Source organism: Ursus americanus, chromosome 35, assembly GCF_024610735.1.
Source record: "Ursus americanus isolate L20-20 chromosome 35, mUrsAme1.1.p, whole genome shotgun sequence".
Taxonomy (NCBI): domain Eukaryota; kingdom Metazoa; phylum Chordata; class Mammalia; order Carnivora; family Ursidae; genus Ursus; species Ursus americanus.
The window spans coordinates 20,119,098-20,146,545 of NC_142161.1; the positions used below are offsets into that span (position 1 = coordinate 20,119,098).

The window sequence follows — 27,448 nt, forward strand, 5'->3', positions numbered from 1 at the left end:
TAGAATCAACAACCCTTTATGTCCAAGTGCTACATAATCAGAAAAACACACTATAACTAATATATATAATCATCTTATACTAGGGAAAGCATGGGTTTTGGAAATAGATCTCCATCTTAGACCTACCTAATTTTTTTCTTTCTGTGTGGCCTTGGGGGGATTCCTTAAGATTTCTTAATTTTATTTCACATATAAAATGAGAAAAAAATAACCACTTTATATGAAGTTGTGCAAAAATGAAGTAGGATTTGGTATGATAAGTACATTGCATAACAAGTCAATCTTGGCTTTCTGATGTAGGCTAACAAAATTAATGTTAAAAATATTTTATAAAAAAATGACATCTCTCTGTGTAGCTTTCACCTTAATTCTAAAAAAAAGAAGTACTTAAACTATCTACACATTTACGAGGTAGATAGAGCATGGCAAATATTCCACTTAGTAAACTGGTTACATTATGTTATCGGTATCTCAATCCCATTTCCTCATCTATAAAATAAAAGAGACCACTACTTCCTTCATGTTACCTATGCTCAATGAATGGTAACTAATTTTTTTTAAATAATTATTTGTTTTAGTAACTGGGCTCTTATCTGTACTCCTTTAGTGTAAATATGAGTTTATGTATACATGGGCCATGTTGAATTAAAAATACACATATGTATACACACATGGATAACAAAAATTACGCAGTCCTCAAAGGCCCATTTTGTTTGTGTAAATTTAAATATTAAAATGTATGTTGACTTAAAACTTTTCAGTCTGCCTTCTATTGTAATTGTGAATGTGCTTGTCTTGGTCAGATCCCAGCCTTCTAAATTTGGTAGATTCTAGCAAAGCACCTTGCCTGTAGTAGAGATGCTAAATAAATTTTGCTGAAGAAATTAGTAAAAGAATGAGTAAACAGATGCATGAGTTCATTTTTAAAGCTTTAATTTTGAGTGTACTTAGGAATTTGGCTAGAGACTATTTAAAATCAAAGATTGAAGGATAATTGTTCAAGGTTATAGTTGCCTTGTTTTGAGGCTTGAATTCACCAGGTTCAATAGTAATATCCTCTGTACATGTTTTAGCAGAGAAAAGAGTGATAATATTTTCCATTTAGAGTCCTTGCAAAAAATGAGTAGAAAACCTAAAATATTAGAAATGAATATCAAATGAGTTTCATTATCTAAACTGTATTATAAAATATCCTTTGCAGCACTGTAACCATTTTGACACATCCTAAAGCAACTCATCAGTGTCAGTAGGCATCAGCATCTGTTCCCAGGCATTAGCCTGGGCAAAGGGACACTAATTGAATTGGTAGAGCTCTGTTGAATGATGGCAAGGCAGCTCCTAAGGGGTCCAACAGCTTTCCTTTAACTCAACATATAAATTGGTACCATATTGGTTTCTGCAGAGAGTAGATTATACTCTCAGTTGGTTGTAAAATCTAAATTTGCATGTATATCCTGTTCTAGTTGCCAAATAAATACTGATTCTCTTGAGCATATGTTGTGTAATAGCCATGGGCTGAAAGAAGGATGCCGTACTGGAAAATCATTTTCCAGTTTTGTGTGATAGACTCTTCTTTGTTTATAAATGTGTCACTTTGTGTCTGAAAAGAATTAGCTTGAAAGAACATACAATGTAGAGATGTGTAAATATTATCTAGAGAGCTGCAGCTGTATGACTATTTACTGAGTTATATCCCCACTCAAATATTATTATTAAAAACAGATCTGTGTTGTTTGCATTTAACCAGTTAGAGAAGGCAAGACACACGTTTTGAAAGAATTTAACTTAACTAGATAAGAATGAGGTTAGTATATTTGATTATCTTCATAAGTTTTTAAATCATTAATTTCAATAAAACATGACAACTACTCTGCTCTTCCTTTCACACTCATTTTCCTCAAGTAGTAATATATTATTCTAATAAATAAATATGTCAATGATTAGTTTGTGAACTTGTGGGAAGTAAAAGCTACCTGATTCCTTGTTTTCCATCTTCTACGAGTTTTGAAATCTCCACTTTGTCCTAAGATAATGTGAGAAACGTCATTAATCACAATTCATATGACTCTTTCATTACTTACAGATCTCATTTAAGCAAAAAATAAACGTGGAATTAAGAAAGTGGCCTACATTTTATTCTAAACTTAATCTTACTTTCTAAATCACCATATGGGCAGTGAAATCATATCAGGCAGTGTATATGTTGATGAACTAAATCAGCTTATGAAATAGGATGCATGATTTGAGTTGGAATGGAATCACATCTTTGCCAAGATAGGGCAGAACAAAGAAAATACGTGTTTCTAAAATATGACTAAATTCTGATTCGCCACCAATAATGTATCACTTTATAAATTCTTCTTTCTTTGGAACTCGTATTTGTAAATATATTAGAAACCCAGATTTCAGGGCACCTGGGTGGCTCAGTCGTTAAGCATCTGCCTTCGGCTTGGGCATGATCCCAGAGTCCTGGAATCGAGACCCGCATTGGGCTCCCTGCTCAGCGGAAAGCCTGCTTCTGCCTTTCCCACTCCCCTTGCTTGTGTTCCCTCTCTCGCTGTCTCTCTCTGTCAAATAAATAAATAAAATCTTAAAAAAAAAAAAGAAGAAACCCAGATTTCCTTTTTAAACGTAATCAACTATATTAAAGTACACTTGACATAAAATGCACCGATATTAAGTGTATAGTGAGTGAATTGTGATGAATGTATACACTCGGATATCACTATTTCAAATAAGATACAGACTATTTCCATGACACCCACTCCATTTTTTTGTGTTTTTTCCCATTCAACCATCCTCCAACTAGGAAACCACTGGTGTGATTTGTATTACTGTACATTAGTCTTGTCTGTTCTAAATGCACATATACTTGGAAGCTTACAACACGGATTGTTTTACTTCTAAAATTCTACTGTTACAGAAAATGTTGTTTTGAGACTTGAATTAGTTTGATAGGGCTGTCATAACAAAGTACCACAAACAGGGTAGCTTACACAGAAATTTATTGTTCCACCATTCTGGAAGCCAGAAGTCCAAAATCAAGGTGTCTGGCATATTTGGTGCCTTTGAAAGCTGTGAAAGAGAATCTGTTCTATTCCTCTCCCCTAGATTCTGGTAGCCTCAGGCATTCCTTGGCTTATAGATAATGTTCTCATTGTGCTTCATACTATCTTCCCTTTTTTCATGTCTGCCTTTGTGTCCACATTTCCTATGTTTATAAGGATACAATCATATTGGATTAGGGTTTGCACTAATCACCTCACCTTAACTCGATAATCTGCAAAGATCCTATTTCCAAATATACTCACATTCAGGGGTACTGGAGATTAAGACTTCAGCTTTTTCTTTTTAATGGAGATATACTTGGCATATAACATTGTATAAATTTAAGGTTTAAAACATGTTGATTTGATACACATACATTGCAATAAGATTGCTACTATTGCATTAACTAACACCCCTATAATGTTACATGCTATTTTTTTGTGTGTGTGGTGGGAACATTTAAGACATAGTCTCTTAGCAATTTTGATGTTTACAATGCAATATTCTTGTCTGTAATTACTATACTGTACACTAGATTTCCAGGACTCATTTATCTATTAGTTGTAAGTTTGTACCCTCATTCGACATCTCCCTAGTTCCCCACCCCCCTCCCAGCCCCTGGTAACTACCATTCTGTTTTATGTTTCTTTGAGACAATTTCCCAGGTACTCCATATTTTCAGATAAGAAAAAATGGGGGGAAAATTGGGGGAGGAAAAGAAAATTGAAATGAATCTTCTGGGCAACCCAGACTTTCAGCTTTGGAAGAATGATGGGTAAGAAGTAGAAGAGCACAAGGAAAAATCAGGCACTCAGGGCTTTCAGCTATATAAAGACTTGAGAGAGAGGATGGAGAGCTCAGTTTTTTTCTTCCCATACAGGTATGTCTGATTTTCAACCACAGAGTATCTGGGGTGGCATTGGTGAGATGCAAGAAACTTCGTAGAGGAAACATCTACCTTCATTGATTCTAGGGCAGCTCAATTGCAGCCAAAAGCGAGGAAATGCAGGGATGAGATGAAAGATCAAAGAGCTCTCACTGGCCACCAAAAAAAGCTGGAAGCAGAGATATAAAGTTAGCTGAGGTCTCCAAATGTTTGAAAATCAGATAGTTCATCTATAAAACAGACAGATTTTCAAAACCATCCTAGTGTTAACACCCCAAGTCTTCCTGAATAGCAAATTTCGAACCACAGTCTCAAGAAGCTGAAGTGGACTGAATTATGGTAATACTGTAACAAATGACAGACCAATATGACTGCACAGCATTGAATGCAAGACTCTAAAACTCCCAAGAGATAACATAGGAGAAAACCTAAATGATCTCAGGTATGGTGATGCTTTTATATGTATAACACCTAAGACATGATTTATGAAAGAAATAATTGATAAGCTGGATTTCATTAACATTGAAAACTTGAGCTCCACCAAGGACAACGTCAAGAGAATGTGAAGACCAAGGACAACGTCAAGAGAAGGCGAAGACAAGCCAGGGACAGGGAAAAATATTTGTATAAGACACATCTGATAAAAGATTGTTATCCAAAATATACAAAGAATTCTTCAAACTCAATAATTAAAAAAAAAAACTCATAATTTAAAAATAGGCCAAAGACCTTGACAAACACCTCAACAAAGAAGATATACAGATGGCAAACTATGAAAAGATACCCACATCATAAGTCATCAAGAAAATGCAAATTAAAACAGTGAGATGCCAGTACTCACCCATTAGAATGACCAAAATCTGGAACACTGATAACATCACATACTGACAAGGCTATGGCACAACAGAAAGCTTCTCATTGCTGGTGGGAATTATGGTGGAGCCACTTTGCAACACAGTTTGGCACTTTCTTACAAAACTAAATATACTCTTACCATACAGTCCAGCAACCACACTCTGTGGTATTTACCTAAAGGAGTTAAAAACTTATGTCCACACAAGAACCTATACACAGGTGTGTAGAGCCGCTTTATTCAGAATTGCCAAAACTTGGAAGCAACCAGATGTCCTTCAGTAGGTGAATGGATAAATGACCTTTGGTACATATAGAAAATGGCCTATTATTCAATGCTAAAAGGAAATGAACTATTAAGCCATGAAAAGACATGGAGGAACATATTATTAGGGCATATTAATAAGTGAAAGAAGTCAACCTGAAAGAGCTACATACTATATAATTCCAACTATATGATATTCAAGAAAAGGCAGAATTATGGAGACAGTAAAAAGAGAAAAAAGTCAGTGGTTGCCAGAGATGAGCCAGGGGGAAATGAACAGGCAGAGCTCAGAGGACTTTTAGGACAGTGAAAGTATTCTGTATATACCGCAATGGTGGATATTTCCCATTGTACATTTGTCCAGACCTGTAGAATGTATGACACCAAGAGAGGACCCCGATGTAAACTATGAACTTTGGGTGATTATGATGTGTCAAAGTAGATGCACTGATTGCAGCAAATGTCCCAGTCTGGCAGTGATGTTGATAATGGAGAAGCTTGCTGTGGGAGCAGTTGATATATAGGAAATCTCTGTACTTCCTTCTCATTTTTGTTGTAAACCTAAAACTGTTCTTCAAAAATAAACCATTTTTAAAAAGTTTCTTAGGGGCACCTGGGTGTCTTAGTTGGTTAAGCGTCTGCCTTTGGCTCAGGTCATGATCTCCGGGTCCTGGGATCAACCCCATGTGCGGTTCCCTGCTCCACAGGGAGTCTGCTTCTCCCTCTCCTTCTGCCCCTCCCACCAGCTCCTGCTCTCTCTCTCTCTCTCTCTCAAATAAATAAACTAAAAATCTTTAAAAAAATGTTTGTTAAACTCTTGAAAGGTAGGCTCATTTCTCCCTACCCTAATTAATGCGAGATAGGTCTTCTTATTTACTTTTCTGTTTGGGTGGGGATGTCAGGGGACATCTATGGAATTCTTCCCTTCCATCAAAGACTATTACTTTCTGGAATATTGTTACTGTAAATTTATATCCTCAGCTTTTTGATGTTATTAAAAAAATTAATATCCAGCTTATCCAGCTTACTTGATTGCTAGGGTGCAAATGATGTGGGTTTTTTTTTTTTATGTGTTTGTTTGTTTTGTAAATTTTAATATCCGTACCAGAAGTACTATTTATAAATAGATTAAAACATAGCAAAAATATTTTATATCTATCCACAGATATACCATTTCTGTTATTTTTCACCCATTTATAAAGATTCAAGATTCCATGTGGTACAATTTTCCATCAACCTGAATAGAATATCCATTATATTTTCTTATAGTGCAGCTTTTCTGGTACTGAACATTTCAGTTTGTTTGTCTCAAAATGCTTTTATTTTACTTTAATTTTTTTATGAATATATGGGTCCACACCCAGGTTGACAGACTTTCTTTTCCTGAAGTGCTTGAAATATATTTTTCATTGTCTTCCATTTTGCTTTATTTCCAATGAGAAGTCGGTGAGGAGTCAGCCATTTTTTTTTATTTTGTTCATTTTATCTTCTTGTAATGTGTCTTATTTCTGTGCTCCTTTTAAGATTATTATTTTTTTCCTTTGGTTATCTGCAATTTGATTATGATGTGTCTTGGTATAGTTTTCCTTGTTTTGTGCTTGGATTTATGGGTTGCTCTTTATTACAAATGTGAAAAATGTCTGCCTTTATGTCCACTTTACAGCCTTCTTCTGATATTCCCATTATTTGCTTCTTAATATTTTCGACTTCTCAATATTTTTCCACAGGTCACTGTGTTTTTGTTTACTTTTTTCCTCCATCTTCCCTCCTCCCCCCAGTCTTTCAATATGGTTAGTATCTATTGCCCTGTTTCTACCCATCGGATTACTGAAGTTCTTTCTTTGGATAACTCTCTTCTTTCTGGTGTTCTGCCTCATAAATTCAAGCCATTGGAGACTCTCTGCACTCCAGTCTATCCTCTTCAACGGGTCATGTGCCACCTTGTTATCCCTCCTTGTGCTATGCTTTGAAAACTGTCTCTAAGGAGCAACAATAAGGTTCATTCACTTTTTTATTCACTTTTCTCAAGGATCACAATTCTGTGCTGCTTTTTTTTCCCAATGTGTGAAAACTATAGTATCATATATATATATATATATATATATATATATATATATATATATGTAGTATTTTTTGTTGCTTCTTATATATGTATGTTATATATATATATGGTCTTTATATATATAATATATATATTATATATATATGGTATTTTTTGTTGCTGCTTATTGTGGAAAGACTATTTCATTTGTTGAGCATGACAGTTCTTTTTCATTACAACCACATAGAATATGATATAAAATAGGCATAAAATAAATCAAACCTATAAGAATATGTTTTATTTAGAAAACTAGGTACATCATATCTAGAATAATTCCATATTTTATATTTTCGTCAATTAAAAATTTGACTGATTTTCTCTAGCTATTTTCCTTGCCATTTAAAGCTACATGTAATTTATGAGAACTTTTGATGGCTTTTGATATGTATTAGTATTTTAATTTTTGATGATTAATTTCAAGAACAAATACTTCAGATCAAACTAGAAAATGAAACTATCAAGATTTTTTAAAATTATATTTGTGTTAAATTTAAATGCATTAAGATTTTAAAAGAAAAAAATGAATTTATAGCATCTTTTGGGACTCACTGTCAAGAATTTTGATGACTACTTTTCATAAATTATCTTTTAAAATCCAATTTTATGTCAAATAAAATATTCTAATATTTAAGGAGCTCAGAGCATCTGTGGTAAATTTTTAGGCTTTTTATTTTTGAGAATAAGAGCCTTTATTTGCAATTAGGTTATGAAGGTTGTACTGTGTTCAAGATAATTTGTAAAAATGAATAAAATTTAATTGTTGATTAATTACTTTCAAATATCATGCCACAAAGTTAACAGTAACAAATACTGTCTTTTATTGTTTCTACTAAGTAAATTGAAGTGCTTGCAAATCCTTAAATATATCCTTAATCTTTTGAACTTATGAGATGTCTTTCAGGGTTATGGGCAAGTTTCCTAACTCCTACCCTCCAGAGTCAGCTGCATGTCACTTTTTTTATGCATCCATGAAGTACTCTGGACATATTTCAAGAATAGCACATAATTTACAGAATTGTAATAATCTGTTGGCTTCTTTGTTTTCCCCATTTTATTTTAAATCCCACGAGGCCATGATTGGTATATTTTTCATCCTAGTGTCAATTATAGCCTGCAATACAGAGTAGATACTTTATACTTGTTTGTTAAGTAAACAAATGAGTAAATCGTTTCTGTATTGCAATTTTCATAAAAAGGATTATTCCAGTAGGAATATGAACATTAGTGAAATGATTGGATGCTAACACTACATTTTGTATCTTTTCTTACAGGCTCTTAAATCTGATCTACAATGGAAAAATTTCTTTTTTATCTGTTTTTCATTGGCATAGCAGTGAGAGCTCAGATCTGTCCAAAGCGTTGTGTCTGTCAGATTTTGTCTCCTAATCTTGCAACCCTTTGTGCCAAGAAAGGGCTTTTATTTGTTCCACCAAACATTGACAGAAGAACTGTGGAACTGCGGTTGGCAGACAATTTTGTTACAAATATTAAAAGGAAAGATTTTGCCAATATGACCAGCTTGGTGGACCTGACTCTATCCAGGAATACAATAAGTTTTATTACACCTCATGCTTTTGCTGACTTACGAAATTTGAGGGCATTGCATTTGAATAGCAACAGATTGACTAAAATTACAAATGATATGTTCAGTGGGCTTTCCAATCTCCATCATTTGATACTGAACAACAATCAACTGACTTTAATTTCTTCTACAGCATTTGATGATGTCTTTGCCCTTGAGGAGCTGGATCTGTCCTACAATAATTTAGAAACAATTCCTTGGGACGCTGTTGAGAAGATGGTTAGCTTGCACACACTTAGTTTGGATCACAATATGATTGATAACATTCCTAAGGGGACTTTCTCCCACTTGCACAAGATGACTCGGCTAGATGTAACGTCAAATAAACTGCAGAAGCTACCACCTGACCCTCTCTTTCAGCGAGCTCAGGTACTAGCAACCTCAGGAATAATCAGCCCATCAACTTTTGCATTAAGTTTTGGTGGAAACCCTTTGCATTGCAATTGTGAATTGTTGTGGTTGAGGCGTCTGTCCAGAGAAGATGACCTAGAGACTTGTGCTTCTCCAGCACTTTTAACAGGCCGCTATTTTTGGTCAATTCCTGAGGAAGAGTTTTTATGTGAGCCTCCTCTCATTACTCGTCATACACATGAGATGAGAGTCCTGGAAGGTCAAAGGGCAACCCTGAGGTGCAAAGCCAGGGGGGACCCTGAACCTGCCATTCACTGGATTTCTCCCGAAGGGAAGCTGATTTCAAATGCCACAAGATCTCTGGTGTATGATAACGGAACACTTGATATTCTTATAACAACTGTAAAGGATACAGGTGCTTTTACCTGCATTGCTTCCAATCCTGCTGGGGAAGCAACACAAACAGTGGATCTTCATATAATTAAGCTCCCTCACTTACTAAACAGTACAAACCACATCCATGAGCCTGATCCTGGATCTTCAGATATCTCAACTTCTACTAAGTCAGGTTCGAACGCAAGCAGTAGTAATGGTGATACTAAAATGAGTCAAGATAAAATTGTAGTAGCAGAAGCAACATCATCTACCGCGCTACTTAAATTTAATTTTCAAAGGAATATTCCTGGAATACGTATGTTCCAAATCCAGTACAATGGTACTTATGATGACACCCTTGTTTACAGGTAAGAAAAATTAACCAAATTTTTATACTTACGGTGTATCTTAATGTAGGGCTTGTTAATGTACTACTGACTTGTTTTTTTTTTTTTTTAATTGGCAGTGCTACTCTGTTGTAATTACAGCACTCCATTTTTTTTTTTAAGTGTATAATGTAAGGTTTGTGAAAGGTGATTACCTGTGGGGAAATATTTTGAATGGTGTTATTTTTAGACAGTTCAAATTTATATTTAATATTATGCTTACTTACTTTTTTCCCCCTCATCTAAGAGATGTGACTATCAGAGAACAAGATTGATTTATTTTAAAAACTCAAAAACATACCAGAACTTACACATCCACACGAGTGTTCTTTCCTTCAAGGAAGTCACGTTGGGAGGCTATTCCATTATCCCAATGATGCTGGCATTGCTCAAAGCACTTTTGGAATTATCTTTAGAACCTTCGTCATACTATTTTGAATATCCTCAGTGGTGGCAAATCTTCGTCTTTTGAGGGTGAATTTGAATTTTGGAAACAAGCAAAAGCCATTTGGAGCCAAGTCTTGTGAATAAGGTGGGTGATCAAGATGGGTATTGCCATTTTTGGTCAAAAATAGGATGTAACTATAAAATAATGAGACTGATTTTTTTGAGTGATTGAGTGATGTGCATGTGTATTGTTTCATATACACTGGTTCTTAAGACAGTTCCAAAGAGAAAGTTTATAAATATTTTGAGCAGTGAAAGTATCACTGGAGTTAAGCACGTAATCTCCTCATAAAGGCTTCGATGGAGAATTTGCATCTGACTATAGGTTTTCTGGTATGTTTTTCTAAAGTTCAGCCTCATTGATTTATAGTCACATCTTGTCCAATTTTCAGTTGGAAATATACATTTTTACCTCTCCATATAATTTCACTCATGATAGACGATATTACTCCTAGGAAATGATGGAAAATCATGGTTTTTGAAATATACATATATATATATATATTTTGTCTTGAAACTTTTCTGAAATAAGATCAACTCAATTCTTATTTACCCAGATGAATTATTGAAGATAATTCGATTTTCACTCACATATGGAAATGAGAGAACTTTTTAAAAATGAGCATGGGCTGGTAGAAGAAAACCAAACTGGCCCAGCTAGCCATATGATTGATCCTGGGCAAAGTTCTACATGGCTGAGTTTTAATTTCCTGATCTTTAAAAGCAAGAGATTAAAGTAAATGGTTTCTAATATCCCTCTCATCACTGACTGTACCATCGTGTAGACTATGATGCATGCATATTAGCCTAGAGTAGTTTGTCCTTCTCATACTCAGCTCTTTACCTGGGCTATCCATTATTTAACCCATTGTCAAAGAAGAGTGTGCACCCCTACCCCTCACCCTCCTGTAGCTACTAACATTATATATATGCATATATAACATGCCGTAGGCCAGTTTCTACTTTCCAAATTCTAAGATCCTAATCCCCATGACAAGAAAATTCTATGTGACTTTCAGAAAATTGGTTAAATTTCCCGACTTCAGTTTTTGTCATAAATAAAATAGTAATGCTTACCTTATACAGCCATTGTAAGAATAAAATTATAGTGTTCCAGTAAAAAAAAGAATAAAATTATAGCGTATATAAAGTGCTTAGTAATGCCTGGTATTTATCATACACTCACTAAATGATAGTGATTTTATTCACAAATCACAAATACATACTCTGCCCTAAAAGTTTCCTGGTTCATTTATTTATTTATTTATTTATTTTAAAGATTTTATTTATTTATTCGACAGAGATAGAGACAGCCAGTGAAAGAGGGAACACAAGCAGGGGGAGTGGGAGAGGAAGAAGCAGGCTCTTAGCGGAGGAGCCTGATATGGGGCTCAATCCCAGAACGCTGGGATCACGCCCTGAGCTGAAGGCAGACGCTTAACGACTGAGCCACCCAGGCGCTCCTCCTGGTTCATTTAGAACACGTTGTCCAGGTTGTATAACAGATGAGCATTGCCAAGTTTTCAAATTTCCTAAAAATTTCTTTCAGGGAAAATATAGTTTCAAACATTTTTTTTTTTTTCTAAACGAAATCTTAGTTTAGGTCCTATTTGATTGCTACTTTAAAAAAAGTTAGTGGAAAAAAGCACTCACAGAAAAGTTTTGTGATATAATGGATTCAGAGGTATCTATAAACTTTTTATCAAACTTTAGCAACTGTTCTGAAGGAAATTTCATCAGCCCACAATGGGCAGGATGAGGGATTTAGCCTCTGGTCAACAGCCTTGCTCTGTTCATATTTTTAGGATGCTATTCCTCATACATTTTCATCAACCTCATTTTTAGATAAAAACATTGATGACATAAGAGAAGGCTGAGATCTGTACATAAAGTACTTTAACCTCAGTAATTATTGTAGTTACAAAAGATAGGTTTACTGGGTACCATTCCATAGCAGCTTATAACTGATTTGGAAAATAAATACTCTGATGCATTTCCATTCTGGTTTCTAATGTGATTGTCAGTGTTTTCCCTTCCTTCAAATTGGCTTTTAGTCACAGAGGTGTTGTAAGTGCTAAATGGATTTGTTTAGTAGTCAGATAATGTCACAGTCACACCTTTCAAAAGCAATTTGTCATAAATGATTTTTTAGCAGTGGCTTTTATTAGGAGTTCTGCTTTGCCAAGCAATGTAATTAGTAAGCTTGTCAAGGCACGGTGCAGGCACCGTTAATACAATGCAGAATCCAACAATGACTTCTAACCATTTTACCTAGGCAAATATAAGATTAGATCATTCTCCCATATTTCATGTCTGTTATAAATGTGCTCATCTTAATGAGTACCGAAATGAAACAGAACTGAAGTCATAATGGCTCTGTGTGTCTCTATGTATTGTTTTTAATATTAACACAAATTCCATTGTCCCTCAGAATGATACCTCCTACGAGCAAAACTTTTCTTGTCAATAACCTGGCTGCTGGAACTATGTATGACTTGTGTGTCTTGGCAATATACGACGATGGCATCACTTCCCTCACTGCCACAAGAGTCGTGGGTTGCATCCAGTTTACGACGGAACAGGATTATGTGCGATGCCATTTCATGCAGTCCCAGTTTTTGGGAGGCACCATGATTATTATTATTGGTGGAATAATTGTAGCATCTGTGCTGGTTTTCATCATCATCCTCATGATCCGGTATAAGGTTTGTAACAATAACGGGCAACACAAAGTCACCAAGGTCAGCAATGTCTACTCTCAAACTAATGGGGCTCAGATACAAGGCTGCAGTGTCACACTGCCCCAGTCCATGTCCAAACAAGCTGTGGGACATGAAGAGAATGCCCAGTGTTGTAAAGTTGCCAATGACAATGTGATACAGTCTTCAGAAACTTGTTCAAGTCAGGACTCCTCTACCACTACCTCTGCTTTGCCTCCTACCTGGACTCCAAGCGCTTCTGTGTCCCAAAAGCAGAAAAGAAAGACTGGCCCAAAGCCAAGTGCCGAACCACAGAATGAAGCTGTCACAAATGTTGAGTCCCAAAATACTAACAGGAACAACTCAACTGCATTGCAGTTAGCTAGTCGACCTCCCGATTCGGTCACGGAGGGGCCCACATCTAAAAGAGCACATTCAAAGCCAAGTAAGTTTCTCACTTTGCCTGCTGAGAGATCCAGAGCGAGGCACAGGTACTCCCTGAACGGAGAATTAAAGGAATACTATTGTTATATTAACTCACTGAACACGTGTGAACTGTCTTCTAAAAGAAGCATGTCTATGAATGCGATGTTAATTCAGTCCAACAGTTCTGATGGGCGTAGTGGAAGAGCAACTCTCTCAGATTCTGAGTGGATATTGGAAAGCACTGTGTAACCTATTATTTCTTTTTAATGAAGAAATTATTTTGAAAACTCATATAGGAAATTGGAATTTGAAATTCCAGTTTTGTTTCTCTTATAGAGCCAAGGTGTATAAACCTTCTAGGTACAGTTGGATATATGAAGGTAACATAGATAAGATGGTTTAGGGATAAAAGCATGACATAGCAGTGCCTTCCCCTGTCCTAGGACTGGCTTCCAGGTTCAACAATAGCAGAGCACAAAGTAAAGGTGGTCACCGGACAAAGAAGTCTTACATAAATAATGATACTTCCTCCAGTCTTACAAAAGTCCACCTAGGCTGATTAGATTTTTCAGTGAGTAGATTGCATATTTTCTTTCAAGGACAGTGGCATTTGTTTTTAGGCAGATATTTAAAAGAACAACTCTGTGTTATTATGGTGTTTAAAATAAAATATTCGATAAGCATGCCCAGACAGTGTTAAAAGAAGTACCCTTCTAAACAACATTCTTGGTTCAGGCACCTTAATGAATTTATGGTACTTCTCATCCATGACATAGCTTTTTTGGTGGGGAGCAAAAGAAATTCAAGTGATTTTGCATTTACCAAAAAAATCCAGTTCGGTTTTATGTCACAGGCCAGAATTCTGTATGCTGCTGCCCTGAACACAGGAAGGTGTTTCATTCATTCAGTATACCTTTGCAGAATGAATGCGTTGTATATTTTTCTCTAAGTTAAAAAGGGAGACAAAAATACAAGGCTCCCTTTATCAAAGGAATGTTTATTTTTATCACTAAGTGAAATAAAAAAATACTTCTAATGGAACTCTTATTACATTTATAAGCAATATAAAGTCATTGCTCATTAATCAGATTGTGGTTTCATTTCTCCCTTCTGCCTATAATTCTCAATTGGAATGTTTCTTTCTTAGAGTAAAAGCACTTATTTTAACCAAAACCTGTGATGAAATTTAAGTAGAAATCATGCAGCTTAGTGGGACTGCATCATTAAAAAGTTCTTAAATTTAATTGGACAATAATATTGCTCCTTGATATATGGCATTCTTGGACTTTCACTGAAATCGAGGTCCATAGATAAATGTTCCTATCTACTCATTGAAAATCTTACATTATATTGCAACTGGATGCTGTTTTATTAAAGATTGGTAAATGTGGTTTGACATTAAGACATTCTTTGGTGTTTGGGGTTGAGGGTTGAAAATAAAGCTCATATGAGAATCTTGCACAAAAAAATTTAGCTATAATATAATAAGATATGTACTTTATATAACACGCTCCATGGGAGTAAGTTAAACACACAGTAAGTTTATTGTCTCTTATAGATCACTTGAAATATCATTAAAACACAGATAAAGAATGGTAGTCATTAGTTTAATTTTCTTCTACTAGAAGCGTATGTAAAAATTTCAGTTAATTTTAACTTGACACTGACACATCTTATACACGATTTATCATGATGACATTCAGAAGCAGGTAAAATTAAAGCAGTTAGAGATTATTTTCCATGCCAGTCTTGAAAAAACGTATCTAATGGGCTAGTATTATCTTAGGTGTTTCATAAATACCTCCTCTGCCCTGGTTTTCTTTCTAAAGTTTCCCTTTCACATTTCGAAAATCTAATCAGCTTTCATGGGTCAAGTGTATAGTTCTTTTGAGGAATAAATGAGATTACATCTGTGGTCGTGTTCTGTAAAATCAAAAGCATTACACAGAGTGAAGTGTATCTTCAACACTATTTCTGTAATAATGTTCTAATCCCAATTTAACATTTCTAATTAGCATCAATTACTTAATTCTTCAAAAGGTGCTGATTCACAAAAGCATATTGCTTTTCCCTTTCCTAGTTTTTACCTATATGGTATTAAAATGTCCCAAATATATAAATGCTTTTGAGGCAAGTGAATCCTCAAGGAAGAAATCTCTGGCATTATGAAGGTCGTGGTCAAGGGGGCTCTGAAATCCTGCATAAAGGCCGCAGTTTAGCATATCTGTTCCAAGCTACTGATTAGCTTATATTATATTTTCCAGTTGCTGTATTTTTAAAAATCAATTTTCTGCTTATGTTTCAAATGAAACTTTAATTCAATATCTTTTATTTCTTATAAACATTTAGAACTCTATAATATCTAATCATGTGAAATTTATTCAGTTTGACTAAAGTCATTGAAACCATTTAAATTTTCATTGGTTTTACAAGACTGTTTTCAGGGTATATTAACCAAATGCATGAACACTTGTTTTTAGAAGTGATAAGAAGGCTCATGTTTCTGTCTTTCTAAAAGTTAGTATTTTGAGAGATCAATGAAAGGTTGGCCTATCAAGAGGGTCAAATGTTTTTATTTTTGTTTATAAGTATATGAAAAACTTTTTGCTCAGGGCAGTTTCAGTGTGAAGTGACTGAAAAATAAATCTATGGGACGGTTGGGGGTTATTAAATGTACCCGGTATAATATCCGAAACACAGTACTAACTCGAATGAAGGAGTGAATGGACAGATAAATAAATCGATGGGGCCAGGGGGGAAGTTGCAGTAATAAGAATTTTGATTATATGCACAATGTCGATTTGTGATCCGGCTATTTCATTACTATAAGCAAGAAATTCTCTTACTGTTTTTCTTTCTGTTATTTCTTGCATTTCTCATGGAACCAGCTATGTGTATGTGATCCAAAGCACATATGGTTTGCTGTTGCTGACTGTGTATAGGTTATATATATTGTTTTTTGCTTCCATGTCCTGAATTATTTTTCTTTTATTTTTAGCCATTCTACACTATGGTTTCAGGTTGTTCAATATGACAACTAACAAACAAATATTTACAGATATTTGCTCCAAACATTTTTTTTTAATTATATGTCTTCTTGTGTTATTTTTTGTTTGTTTTGGATAAGTGTCCCTCAATTTGAAAATGTCCAACTATTATTAAAGTAGGTCTTTTTGTTTAATATATGTAATAGCTGAGCATCCTGCGTTCGAATCCTAAGAGGAAACAAAGTTTGGTTTGATGAGTACTATTTATTTTTACTCTACAAATAGACTGAGACAGAGGTACAATAAATAAATAAATTAGATACATAATACCCTCACTGGGACCAATATATTTCCTAATTTTTTCTTTTAAACCACTAAATGTAGTTAGTTAGGTTGAGGCCACAATAAGCAATTTTATGCTTTCAGACAGTTGATGATTTTAGCTGCTCCGTAGATATATTTTACTAAAAATGTTTTAGAATATAAGTTGTAGAATTATTGTAAACCATTTATAGACATAACAAGTCTGTTACCTGAATGATACATACTTTCCCACAAGAAGTTGAGAAATTGAAAGAAAATTAAATGTATTCCACTTATCTACAGGAATCTCTTTTTATCTTTTCTTGAGAAGTACCTTCTCCTTCACTTTAGAGCACTCACAAAGTACTTACTTCCAAACTATATTTTAACTATTTTATTTGCTTGTATTCTTGAAAGGAAACTAAATGTTTCATTTGTAAAGGTAAAAAACTGGAACGATTATCACAAGATCCACGACAATTGCCTCTTAGTTCTGAAGTTTTCCCATTTTCGCCTGTGTTATTCACAACAATAAGCTTAACAACAATCAATTAAATGGCAATAGTTAAAAAAAAAGTGCTGAAATCATAAAGCATCTTATTGTACATAGAATTGCAAAGGTAAATGGGGCATTTTTCAAAGACTGCAGATCTGAACCCGTTTTCTTATTGGTACGACAAAATTCCACTTCTATTTTATGATGCCAAGAAAGCAATGTTCATTTATATTAGATAGAATGAAGAGTATTCTCTTTTCCTGGCTCAGTCATCCCTTGCATTTCAGGACGCATCCAGTCTTTTTTAACAGTGAATGTGGATGTTTTAGTCTGTAAGTGTTGTGGTGTTTGGGGAAAGGACTTCAGCATAGAGGTGGGCCGGATGGGAAAAGGATATTTTTCTTATCCTTCGTAGGTGAGGATGATAACCATCACCATCATCGTTACCTAGTCATTATTATTATTTACCTTATAATGGTTGTGAGTGAAGCATTTTTTGGGGTCAAATTTATGGATAAGAATTACCTTGTTTTTAAAATTACATAGAGAAAAGAGAATTTAACCAAAATGAATGATGGGGATTTTGTAATAGTTTCAGAGCTCGGTCTTTTCAAATTGGTCAGTCCTTTTCCTCCCATGCTAGATAAATGCATGCTGTGACTACACATACACTTAACTTTTGTCAGGTTTGGGGGGTTTTGTTTGTTTGCTTTCAGAAATAAAACCAATCCTTTTTGTAGCAGTACAGAGTATCACTTAATGTAGAAAGAATGGTAAAAGTATTACCGTGATTGAGTCTTCCTAAAAAATGTGGTATTGTCTGAAATGTGGGACACAGAAAGTAGCAGTTTCTACCAGGGAGTCTATTTAGGTATGAAATTACCTAGTTAAATAAGGGTAATATATTTGTAATTTTATCAAATATTACAAGTAGTCAATATAATAGTGTACCATTGTCTTCTGATTTTGTCAGCTATTTCTCAAATTTGAAATTTAGGATCCAAAGTTACCATTGATAAAATATATACATGGTATATACTTATGTATCTAATTACATAATATATAGATATACTAACATGTATGCTAATCAAATTAATCAGTTAAAATCAGAATTTTGTATCCTGCAACATAGATTGTAATCAATGTAGCAAAATTATATTTAAATGGGCTAGCTACCAGAGAACTTCTCCCAGAACAACTGTACAAGCTGTATCTCTTAGTTATAAGATTATAATGGGATATAAACTCTCCAGTAGAAATTTATTTTTCTGAACTTCCTAATTATAATGACCTCTACAACTTGTCTAATTTCATCCACTCTTTTCAAATAGATGACTGTTATGTCCATGAATTTTAAAAATTAAAAATTTTTTTTTCAAATACATTCAGAGAAAGTCATGAAGTCCCTTTCATTTTGTTTGGAAGTGGATGTACATTTGATCTTGCCTGAAACATGAACTAGATAGATATTGTGATTCTGCTCAGAGTATGTCCAATAAATTATTCAAGTAACATGAAGGGCTTATGAAATATACTATGTTGGCTCAACCATAATGTAATTTCCTAAACATTTTTTTTCCTGTATAATGTGAACATGTCTTATTATTGCTTTCATGTAAAACCTAATCTCCAGAGGCTATTATAAATTTCTATGAATATTTGTTCTGAAGGTTCTATAAAAATGAATTTTGTACTCTTCTCATCACACTTACCTGTGAACCCTGAGAATAATTTTTTCATAATATTTTTTCTTATCATTGTGTTACTTCTTAAAGACTAGGAGAATTTGCTTTAAAAGAGGACATATTGGAAAGAAATAGAATGTCTGCTATGCAGGGTAGGTAATGGTATTAAACATTTATAGCCAACTAGAACATACATATGGACATTTAAAGGCAGAATGGTTGCATATAGAACTTTAGTGTTTTATATGAGGATACTGGGTACTTCATAAAACATAATATTATTTTGGGGGCTATTGAATAATGATTACTGTAGATGACTAATACTCTGCATGTTGAACATAGTGAAGCTATGTTTCCTTTTAGATTCTCTTTTCCTTGGTGTATCTTTCCATATTAATCACATGCAACCCTGTAGTTGAAATGTTAACTTTGAGTAGGGAAAAATGAGTAGAAGTCTGATTCCCTCATTGAACTCTTTGAGGAAATGGGCATTCCATAATAATAATTACTGACTTTAGCACCTAGGACAATATTTTAAAAATTCTACCTTTAGGGTATTATATATCAGGAAGTAGCCATAGACAACTACAAAGTATTTACAAAAGTAATTTCAATTAGCCCAAGAACAGGTAAGTTTAAAAAAAAAGTCTAGTCTTGTTAAGAGAAATTGTATCAAGATTTCAGTGAGAAGTGTTTTAGGGTCTGTTTCTTAAAAATGGAATTTGTGTATTTGTTTATGACACTGAAAATTTTATTCCCAGATGCTTTGCTGACTAATGTTGACCAGATTGTCCAGGAAACACAGGTGAGATTTTTGTTACCTGTCTCATAGTTCAGCATTAAGTGGGTATATTCTTTTATAAATAATTTTTAAATTTTTTTTGCAAGCTTATGTAACTTGTTGAAATTTTCCATTAGAACTTACTCAGTGGTCAGTGGTACAAACTAAAGTTCAGTTTGGTTAAATGAATTCCCAGTTACTAAATTTAGACAATTTCTGGTCAACTGAACATTTCTGATTCATGTTGTAAGAATAAAGGGAATACTAATGTGACTTTGAAGTCACTCTTATACTCATGCACGATATAATGTACATTTTTACAAATATTTCCCAGTGTGAAGACAGTAGCTTGATAAGAATGTATTCACTCCTATCCTTGACCTCCACTTCCTAATAGGAGCTGAAATGATACATTTTACCTCCCTGGAAGTGGATGAACAGAACAGTGTTATCCAAAATGAATGAAGCCACTATAAAATGGAGCAAAAGACTACATATGAAATATTCATGGTATTTCTTTTGTCAGCAACTGATTACTCTTCTTCTTCTTCTTCTTTTTTTTTTTTCCTTTTTGGAAGTTTCAAATGAGTGTTTGATTCCTGCATTTTAATTGGATCAGAAAGTGTGTTTCCAGAGCAGAATAGCTCTTTAGCAATCTGTTCAAACAGCTGGAAGCATCAGCCATTTGCTTAAGGTTTGGCACAGAAAAAATATTCTGCTTTTAAAAGTTCTTAAAAAAGGCCACCGATTTATTTTTTAGTGGTAAAAATAGGGTCTTTCTTTTTTAAAACATTTTGTATTTAAAAGATAATAACTTGGACAATCATTCAGGGTTTCCCCTAATGAATTCCACTCCCAAATTAAACACCGTATTTTTCATGCATCATGTCTCTGAGTTCAGGATCCCAATCCCATGTTGCAAAAAATGAACAGATGGCTCACTAGGAACAATCAGTAGCCCGGTGTCTGGCACACACTTCGTGTTCTGTTTTGTGTTCTGAACTGACCTGCATGAAGGTACATTGTTTCCTCACCACCCAGTGCTTCCCTTTCTCACTGTGAACCTCTCTTTCTCTCCTGCCCTCCCTCTCTTGCTGCCTTTGTTCCTCCTCTCTCTCTCTGCCTTTGATTTCTGAAAGTTCATTCATCATGTAACTTTGGACATCTAGCTGTTCTGAAGGAGAATATCTTTAAGAAGGGATTAGAAAGTAAATGATTAATCTCTCAGAAGCACGGTCCAGGATGGTGCTGTGTCATCAAGAATTGGAAGGAGAGTCAATCTAAGTCATTTTTCAGTTATCAGTTCAAGTATCCTGAGACCTCGATGTAACTCTTCTTGGTACTTGGCAAATGATTTCCGCCTTAGCAGGCCTGTCATTTCTACCCCTGTCAATACACCCAGTGAAGCCCCTTGGAAGAGACTGACCTGCGTGCTTGTCCTCTCGTGCCTTTCCCACGCTCAGCAGTGCCTCACCAGGCGTGAGCAGAGTGAGGCAGAGCTGGCGGAGAGTTCTTGTGCTCACGGCTTCCCAGCTCTTTTTCAGGGGGGAGGAAGGGATATACATTTTTATTTTAAGTTTTTATTTCCTGCAGGATGGTAACAACTGTGGTTACCACCCAAAGGCAAATATATTTTCCAAAATTTTGGACACTGCCCATTGCATTAAATTTAAATTAAAATGCTACCTGTGTATATATACAGTAAAAGTAAGCAAAAAACTGGGGTGCTGGGGTAGCGCAGTCAGTTAAGCATCCCACTCTTGGTTTTGGCTCAGGTCATGATCTCAGGATCCTTAGATCGAGCCCTATCTCGGGATCTGCGCTCAGCGGGAAACCTGCCTCCCCCGGCCTTCCCCCTGCTCACTCTCTCTCTCTGATAAATAAATAAATAAATAAATAAATAAATAAATAAATAAATAAATAAATAAATATTTTTTTAAAGTAAGCAAAAAACAAACAAAAAACACCTTACAACACATTTTTGTTTTTAATATAACAATGTTTCCATGGCAACATTATTAAATCAGTTATACCACAGTTCCTCATATAGCATCAAACTCTAAAAGGAAGGTACACAGAAGACAGAAGCGTTTCATCCAGTCAGTGATATAGGTGTTGAGATCATTTTTTTCCCTAAGGGTGAATAATTAACACATTTATTTCATTTCTATTAGCCAGAATATGCCCTATGCTATAGTTTTTTTTCCTTAGGACCTTTCCTGCATGTGTCTAGGAATAGAATGAACCTAAAATATTTAATATATCACATACAACCCTTTTATAATAAAATTATAAGATTCTAATCATACCCAGATGATTTGAGAGCAGAGAAGAGGAATCATTGATAAAACTGGTGGTAATTACATGTAAACTGGCACTTACATATGTTAAACTTATGTTTGAAAAGATTGTTATACTTAAACCCAGTAAAACAATTCATATGCCACGTTTAGAAGTTAAAATAGGAACAATTGACTAGTTGCATTTATTTATTTATCTATTTAGAGAGAGTGTTGGGAGGGCAAAGGAAGAGGGAAAGAGGATCTCAAGCAGATTCCCTGCTGAGTGCAGAGTCTGATGGGGGACCCTATCAGAAACCGGGAGTCCCAAAATCAGGAGTCCCACACTTAACCAACTGAACCACCCAGCTTCCCCTGACTAGTTGCATTTATACTGAAAATGTCTTAAGTAAACTTTCCTAAAAAGTATTTGTAATATTCAGACCAACAAAATATGTGCACTGTGTGTGTGTGTGTGTGTGTGTGTGTGTGCGTATGTAAGTAGGCACAAGAAATACCCCTTATTCTGCAATTGCTTGCACTAGCCTTTAAGGAAATAGCTTCCTGATTCTAATTAATTTGACTTCTGGTTATTCTGCTTAGTATCAGTTAAGGCATTAATGTCATAAAACCCCTGCTACAGGTGCAATAACCCTGAAAAGAGACACTTTTTTAGAGAAACTATTAAGGTATAAATGAATAAAAAGTTAGTAATGCTGATTATAAAGAAACAGCAACATTTAACATAAGGTTAGGAAAAAAATATGAAATAAGGGCTAAATAGCAAAGCAAATGTGTATATATGATCCAGATATCTTTCCAATGTTATTTCCCAGTAAAAATTACCATTATAAAACATTTGGTTCTGTAGCTTCATTTTTTTCTATGATATGCCCTTCAAGTGAAATATTTAAAAATAAGAGTAATATATTAGGCACATATGCACATGTGTAGAAAACTTTAAACTATTTTTAAAATAATTATAGCCATTTTTGACATTTACTTGACCATTACAGTAAATCAGAAAAAACTAGAACCCTAGTACCGGCAATGACTTTTAGAAATCATTTCCTTCTTTTTTTAGATATCCTAACTATACGAGATAAAAATCATTCATAGTTCTTAATTGTGTTCAGAGTAAGGGTAGTAACAGCATTTTCCCACAATCCATTCAACGTCAGGACATTTTTCCTTCTTTTAATATCAGGGTAGCTTTAATTTCCTCTTTTCTTTGTAGTACTGTTAATAAGATTATCTGTTCCCAGTATTTTGCATGATACCTTTTCACTGTTAAATAAGGACCATTATCAAAACATCCTAAGCCTATCTCAAATTCCTTATCTTTAGTTCTTGTAACATTTTCGCATAATTATTACAGTCCGTTTTTTTTTCCTTTGTGATGCTCGTGTAATTTTGTGTTCACATTTAGATCTTTATGGAATCATTGTAAGAGTTTGTCTATTGATAAGTGAAGTAAAAAGTGTTATTTTGAATATCCTACATATACAAATTTTTATTGAGCTTCATATTATGTCATCATTTCAGTAATGGTAGTAACTTCAGGGCAGGCAAATTCAGACAGTAATTTCCAAAACTGATTGCTAATTGTCTAATCTTTGAAATTAACAGCTTTTATAAAAGCCATAATTCCATAGTTTGTTAATAGTTTTTTATGTAATGTGGAAATGAATCTCTTTAAAATATATAAGCTTATACAATTATTAACTTGATTTTTTTTTTTTTTTTTTGAGAGAGAGAGAGAGCTAGAGAGAGCATGGCGTGGGGTGGGGTGCGGGGGAGAAGCAGACTCCTCAGCAATGAGTCCGACCTGGGGCTCCATCCCAGAACCTCGGTATCATAACCTGAGCCCAAGGCAGATGCTTAATGACAGAGCCAACCAGGAGCCCCTCATTAACTTGATATTAAAGTAGTTTTTTATTCCAGAAGAATTTATTATTTCTAAAGTCAAACTAGTTATATTGTCCAATGTATTTTTCTTCTATTTGTATTTAGTCTTTTCTATATCACTGCTTCCTGAAACTTGAACTTTGGTATACTATAAATACATCTTTTTTCTATCAAAAGGAACATATTATTTCGCCAAAATAAGCTATGCTATGAACCCAATAGATAGGAATTTAGATATAATCCCATCGTAATTTAAAGTGATTTTGCGATCTTTTTCTTAGAACATTCCAGGTAAAGAATGATAGTGAGATCTCTATTTCAGTCGTTTCCAAGGTATTTTTTGTAAATAGGTTACACATCTATTATGTATTTACAGTTTTCAAACATTGTGTAAATCCTTTGTTTAATACTTGTCAAAAACTATTGTTTGTACTGAAAGTAACTTCCCCTCCTTTTTTAAAGATTTTATTTTTAAGTAATCTCTACACCCAGTGTGGGGCTCAAGCCTACAACCTGAGATCGTGTCACACATTATACCAACTGTGCCAGCCAGGGCCCCAGATGAAATATTTTCTTAAGTGAAATGTCTCTACAATATTTTTCCTACCTTTATCACATTAAGTTTGTTTTATACCAAGTATGTTCTACATCCGCATTTTGATGTAAGAAATTCTTCTATATTTCATGATTCATCTGTGCCATGCATTTTATAACCCCCACCTTGTAAACATAGTTCTTTTTGAATGGGAAGGGACAAAAATTACTTCTATTTCATATTTATGAAATTATATATTTGTCAAAAATTATTTTTCATCTCTATTCAAGGTGGAATTTATAAACATATCTTAAATCTACGATGCTGAGAACCCACATTAGAGGAAGCATATTTTTACAGTTTGATGTTTAAATATTTTAAATGGTTTTTATATTATTTTATTCAAAATCACATTAACTATGGAATGCCTTTCTTGTGAGTTATTGTCAGTTTACACATTTATTTGCTGTGGGTGAGGAACTAATTTATGAAGAGGAGTAATAGTCTTCACTAATGTTTAATGTATAATTAAATTTTATAAAATTTCAATATGATACAAAACTCCCAACAGACTATATTTAAAAAGTAGAGATCACTTAGATTTTATATGTGATGAACAAATTTGGTCTAATATGTTCGTAGTTTTAAAACCAGTATGATTATTTGTTAAAACTTAAATAGCATGCATTAATGAATAAAATCATTATTTTTTTTCTTGAGAATATAAATGTGAAAAACAAAGCAAGAGAAAATGCCATTCCACAATTTGGCTTTGACTTGCATCACTATTTAGGCTTATTAATGCATTTAGATTCCTTTTTAAAATGAGATTCTTTTATATATTCAGAATTTGAAATTACCAAGCAACATTTTAAGAGCCGATGTGCATGTCTAGATAGTTTTTAGGGGTGTATCTTGTATTTTATAGCAATAAATTCCTGCCTGGGTGCTTATAGTTCAGTAACTTCTAAATTACTAGCACAATGATCTTATTACCTACGTATTTTCTCTTTGTTTCTTTTTTTCTTTTCTTTTCCTTTCTTGTCTTTTTTCTTTTCTTTTTCTTCTTTCTTTTATTTCCCTCCCCATTTCAGAGGCTGGAGTTAATCTGAAGAGCACTACTTCTTTCTCTCCTGAAAAAAAGTTGCCACTGATATTTTTACTGGATAAAATTTAAAAATGTTTCAATTCACAAAGGCTAATTGTTGAACTGGTGTCCTAGAAGAAATTGTCCACAGGAGCTGAAGCAGAAGTCTTTGATGCTGGTGGAACTGGCTCTATCAGACCATGGTTCATCCCCTTTTAAAGCCAAATTTTTTTTTCTTCTGGCCTACAAGTATTTTTTTTTAAAGAAGGAAACGGAAAAGCCTACATTGGCATCGAGTTCTGTATTAATCCATGTTACATTGCCATCCATGATTTAAGACTGTAGAATCTCGAATAATCTATACCACTTTAACAAATAAATGTTTTACTATGACAGAATTTGTACAGTGCCTGATTTGTGGAAATATCAATTGCTTCAAGTATGAATGGTGCAATGATGACTGTAAGAACTAATAATACTATTTTACATTTATGTAATGCAACACCTTAAGGAATCAATTTTGCTTTATAATATTGGACCTATTTCTGCCATGACTGAAGTGCACCCACGTCTGGGGGAGAGCAGTACAGCTATTTTAAGCTTTACAGCAATCTTGTGCTTCAGTGTAAGACAGAAAGTGATGAGGGATCTCTTCTAGTAGAACTTCAGAAAGCTTCAAAGTAGGCATATATGGTAATTAATCCAAATTGATTCATTGCTTTTCTGGAGAGCTGGGACAAAGAGGTTTTAATAATTTTAGGCCTTATATTTCATTGTAAGTGCCCATTTAATCCATTTTGCACAATTCCAGGGTAAATAAGGAAGAACAGATATCTGATTTAACACCAGCATGAATAGGAGTAAGACATCTTTGGTGGCTAATAAATGTCAATCATATGTAGGCAGTATCCGAGGCTAGCATTTAAGGCCTGGTCCTGGTATTAAGCGGCCTGAATTCAAACTCTAGATCTAAGCAAATTTGGCCAGCTACCTACTCTTCCATATTCTCACAGGAGAAATATTGTAAAATTTGAAAATGTATGTAAACTTACCACTGTACTTGGTGTAAGCAATAAGTTTAATATACAGTGTTATTAGCATTGCCATTAGCAACTGAATTCAGATTCTCTAAAATATTTGAGATTTTATTTCTGTTCCTTTACAGTTCTGTTAGTCATTGATCATTAAAAGCAATATGTAGTTTAAATTAAAAAAAAAAAAGCCAGGAAACTGTCTTTTAAGAAATTTAGCTTATCTGTTAGCCATTCTGCGTCTCTTAGACTACTATAAATACCCAACCATCCAAAGAGAGGTTACAGGATGTCAGCCTTTAGATGGCACTTGGAATCTGTGCTCAGAGCCTAACTAACCAACAGTTTAACGAGGTTCACCCACTCACTTGCAGATACATACAATGCATGCTTGAAACAGAAGCGACAAGTTTGAGTTGAAATGTAGTTAATTTGTGACTCTGGGCAAATGGCTTCATTCTCTCTGTTTCCTGGCAACTCTAACGTCCTGAAGCAATCTTGTTTATGTGTGTGTACCTGTATATATGCATGGGTAAATGTTTTTGGTGACGAAAAAGACACAACGTGAGCAATGCATCTGCAGATCTATTCCTGTTGTATACAACGTTTCTCCTCAAATATAAAAGTGTCAGGAACACAAATGGCTTTCCTGGATCTCCGTGCTGAGTTTAACTTTTTAAGGTCTCGGGAAAACCTGCTAGCTTTTCTTTGAGGACATTGTTCTATTTATATTTCTCCCTCTCCCTTGGGCCTGATTCTTGTCTATTCTGATATTTTTCTTGGTGATAATGTAGCCTGACCTCTTCACCTCTTGAGGATGTTCACACTACCGTGTTACAAGGAACATGATTTTTCATGTAATTCAAGTGTGTTAGAACTAAAATTAGACTTAATCTTTTCAAATCTTCACCCTGCATCCCCTACACCTAAATCTCAAA

At 34.4% G+C, this 27,448-nt stretch overlaps 1 protein-coding gene across 2 annotated transcripts in view; it reads left to right on the forward strand.

The window, feature by feature from the left end:
- Positions 1-25,870, forward strand: part of LRFN5 (leucine rich repeat and fibronectin type III domain containing 5) — a 241,525-nt gene extending 215,655 nt beyond the window's left edge. Inside the window, exons 3-6 of one of the 2 annotated variants that reach the window (XM_087858985.1) lie at positions 8,424-9,828; positions 12,725-13,437; positions 19,651-19,694; positions 25,487-25,870. In XM_087858985.1, the coding sequence (XP_087715111.1) occupies positions 8,444-9,828; positions 12,725-13,437; positions 19,651-19,694; positions 25,487-25,504 (2,160 nt within the window). In that variant the 5' untranslated portion in view covers positions 8,424-8,443 and the 3' untranslated portion in view covers positions 25,505-25,870. Of the gene's footprint in view, positions 1-8,423; positions 9,829-12,724; positions 15,780-19,650; positions 19,695-25,486 lie in introns of those variants that run through there. The other variant, XM_087858984.1, reaches the window with a different exon arrangement.
- The last annotated feature ends 1,578 nt before the right edge of the window (positions 25,871-27,448 follow it).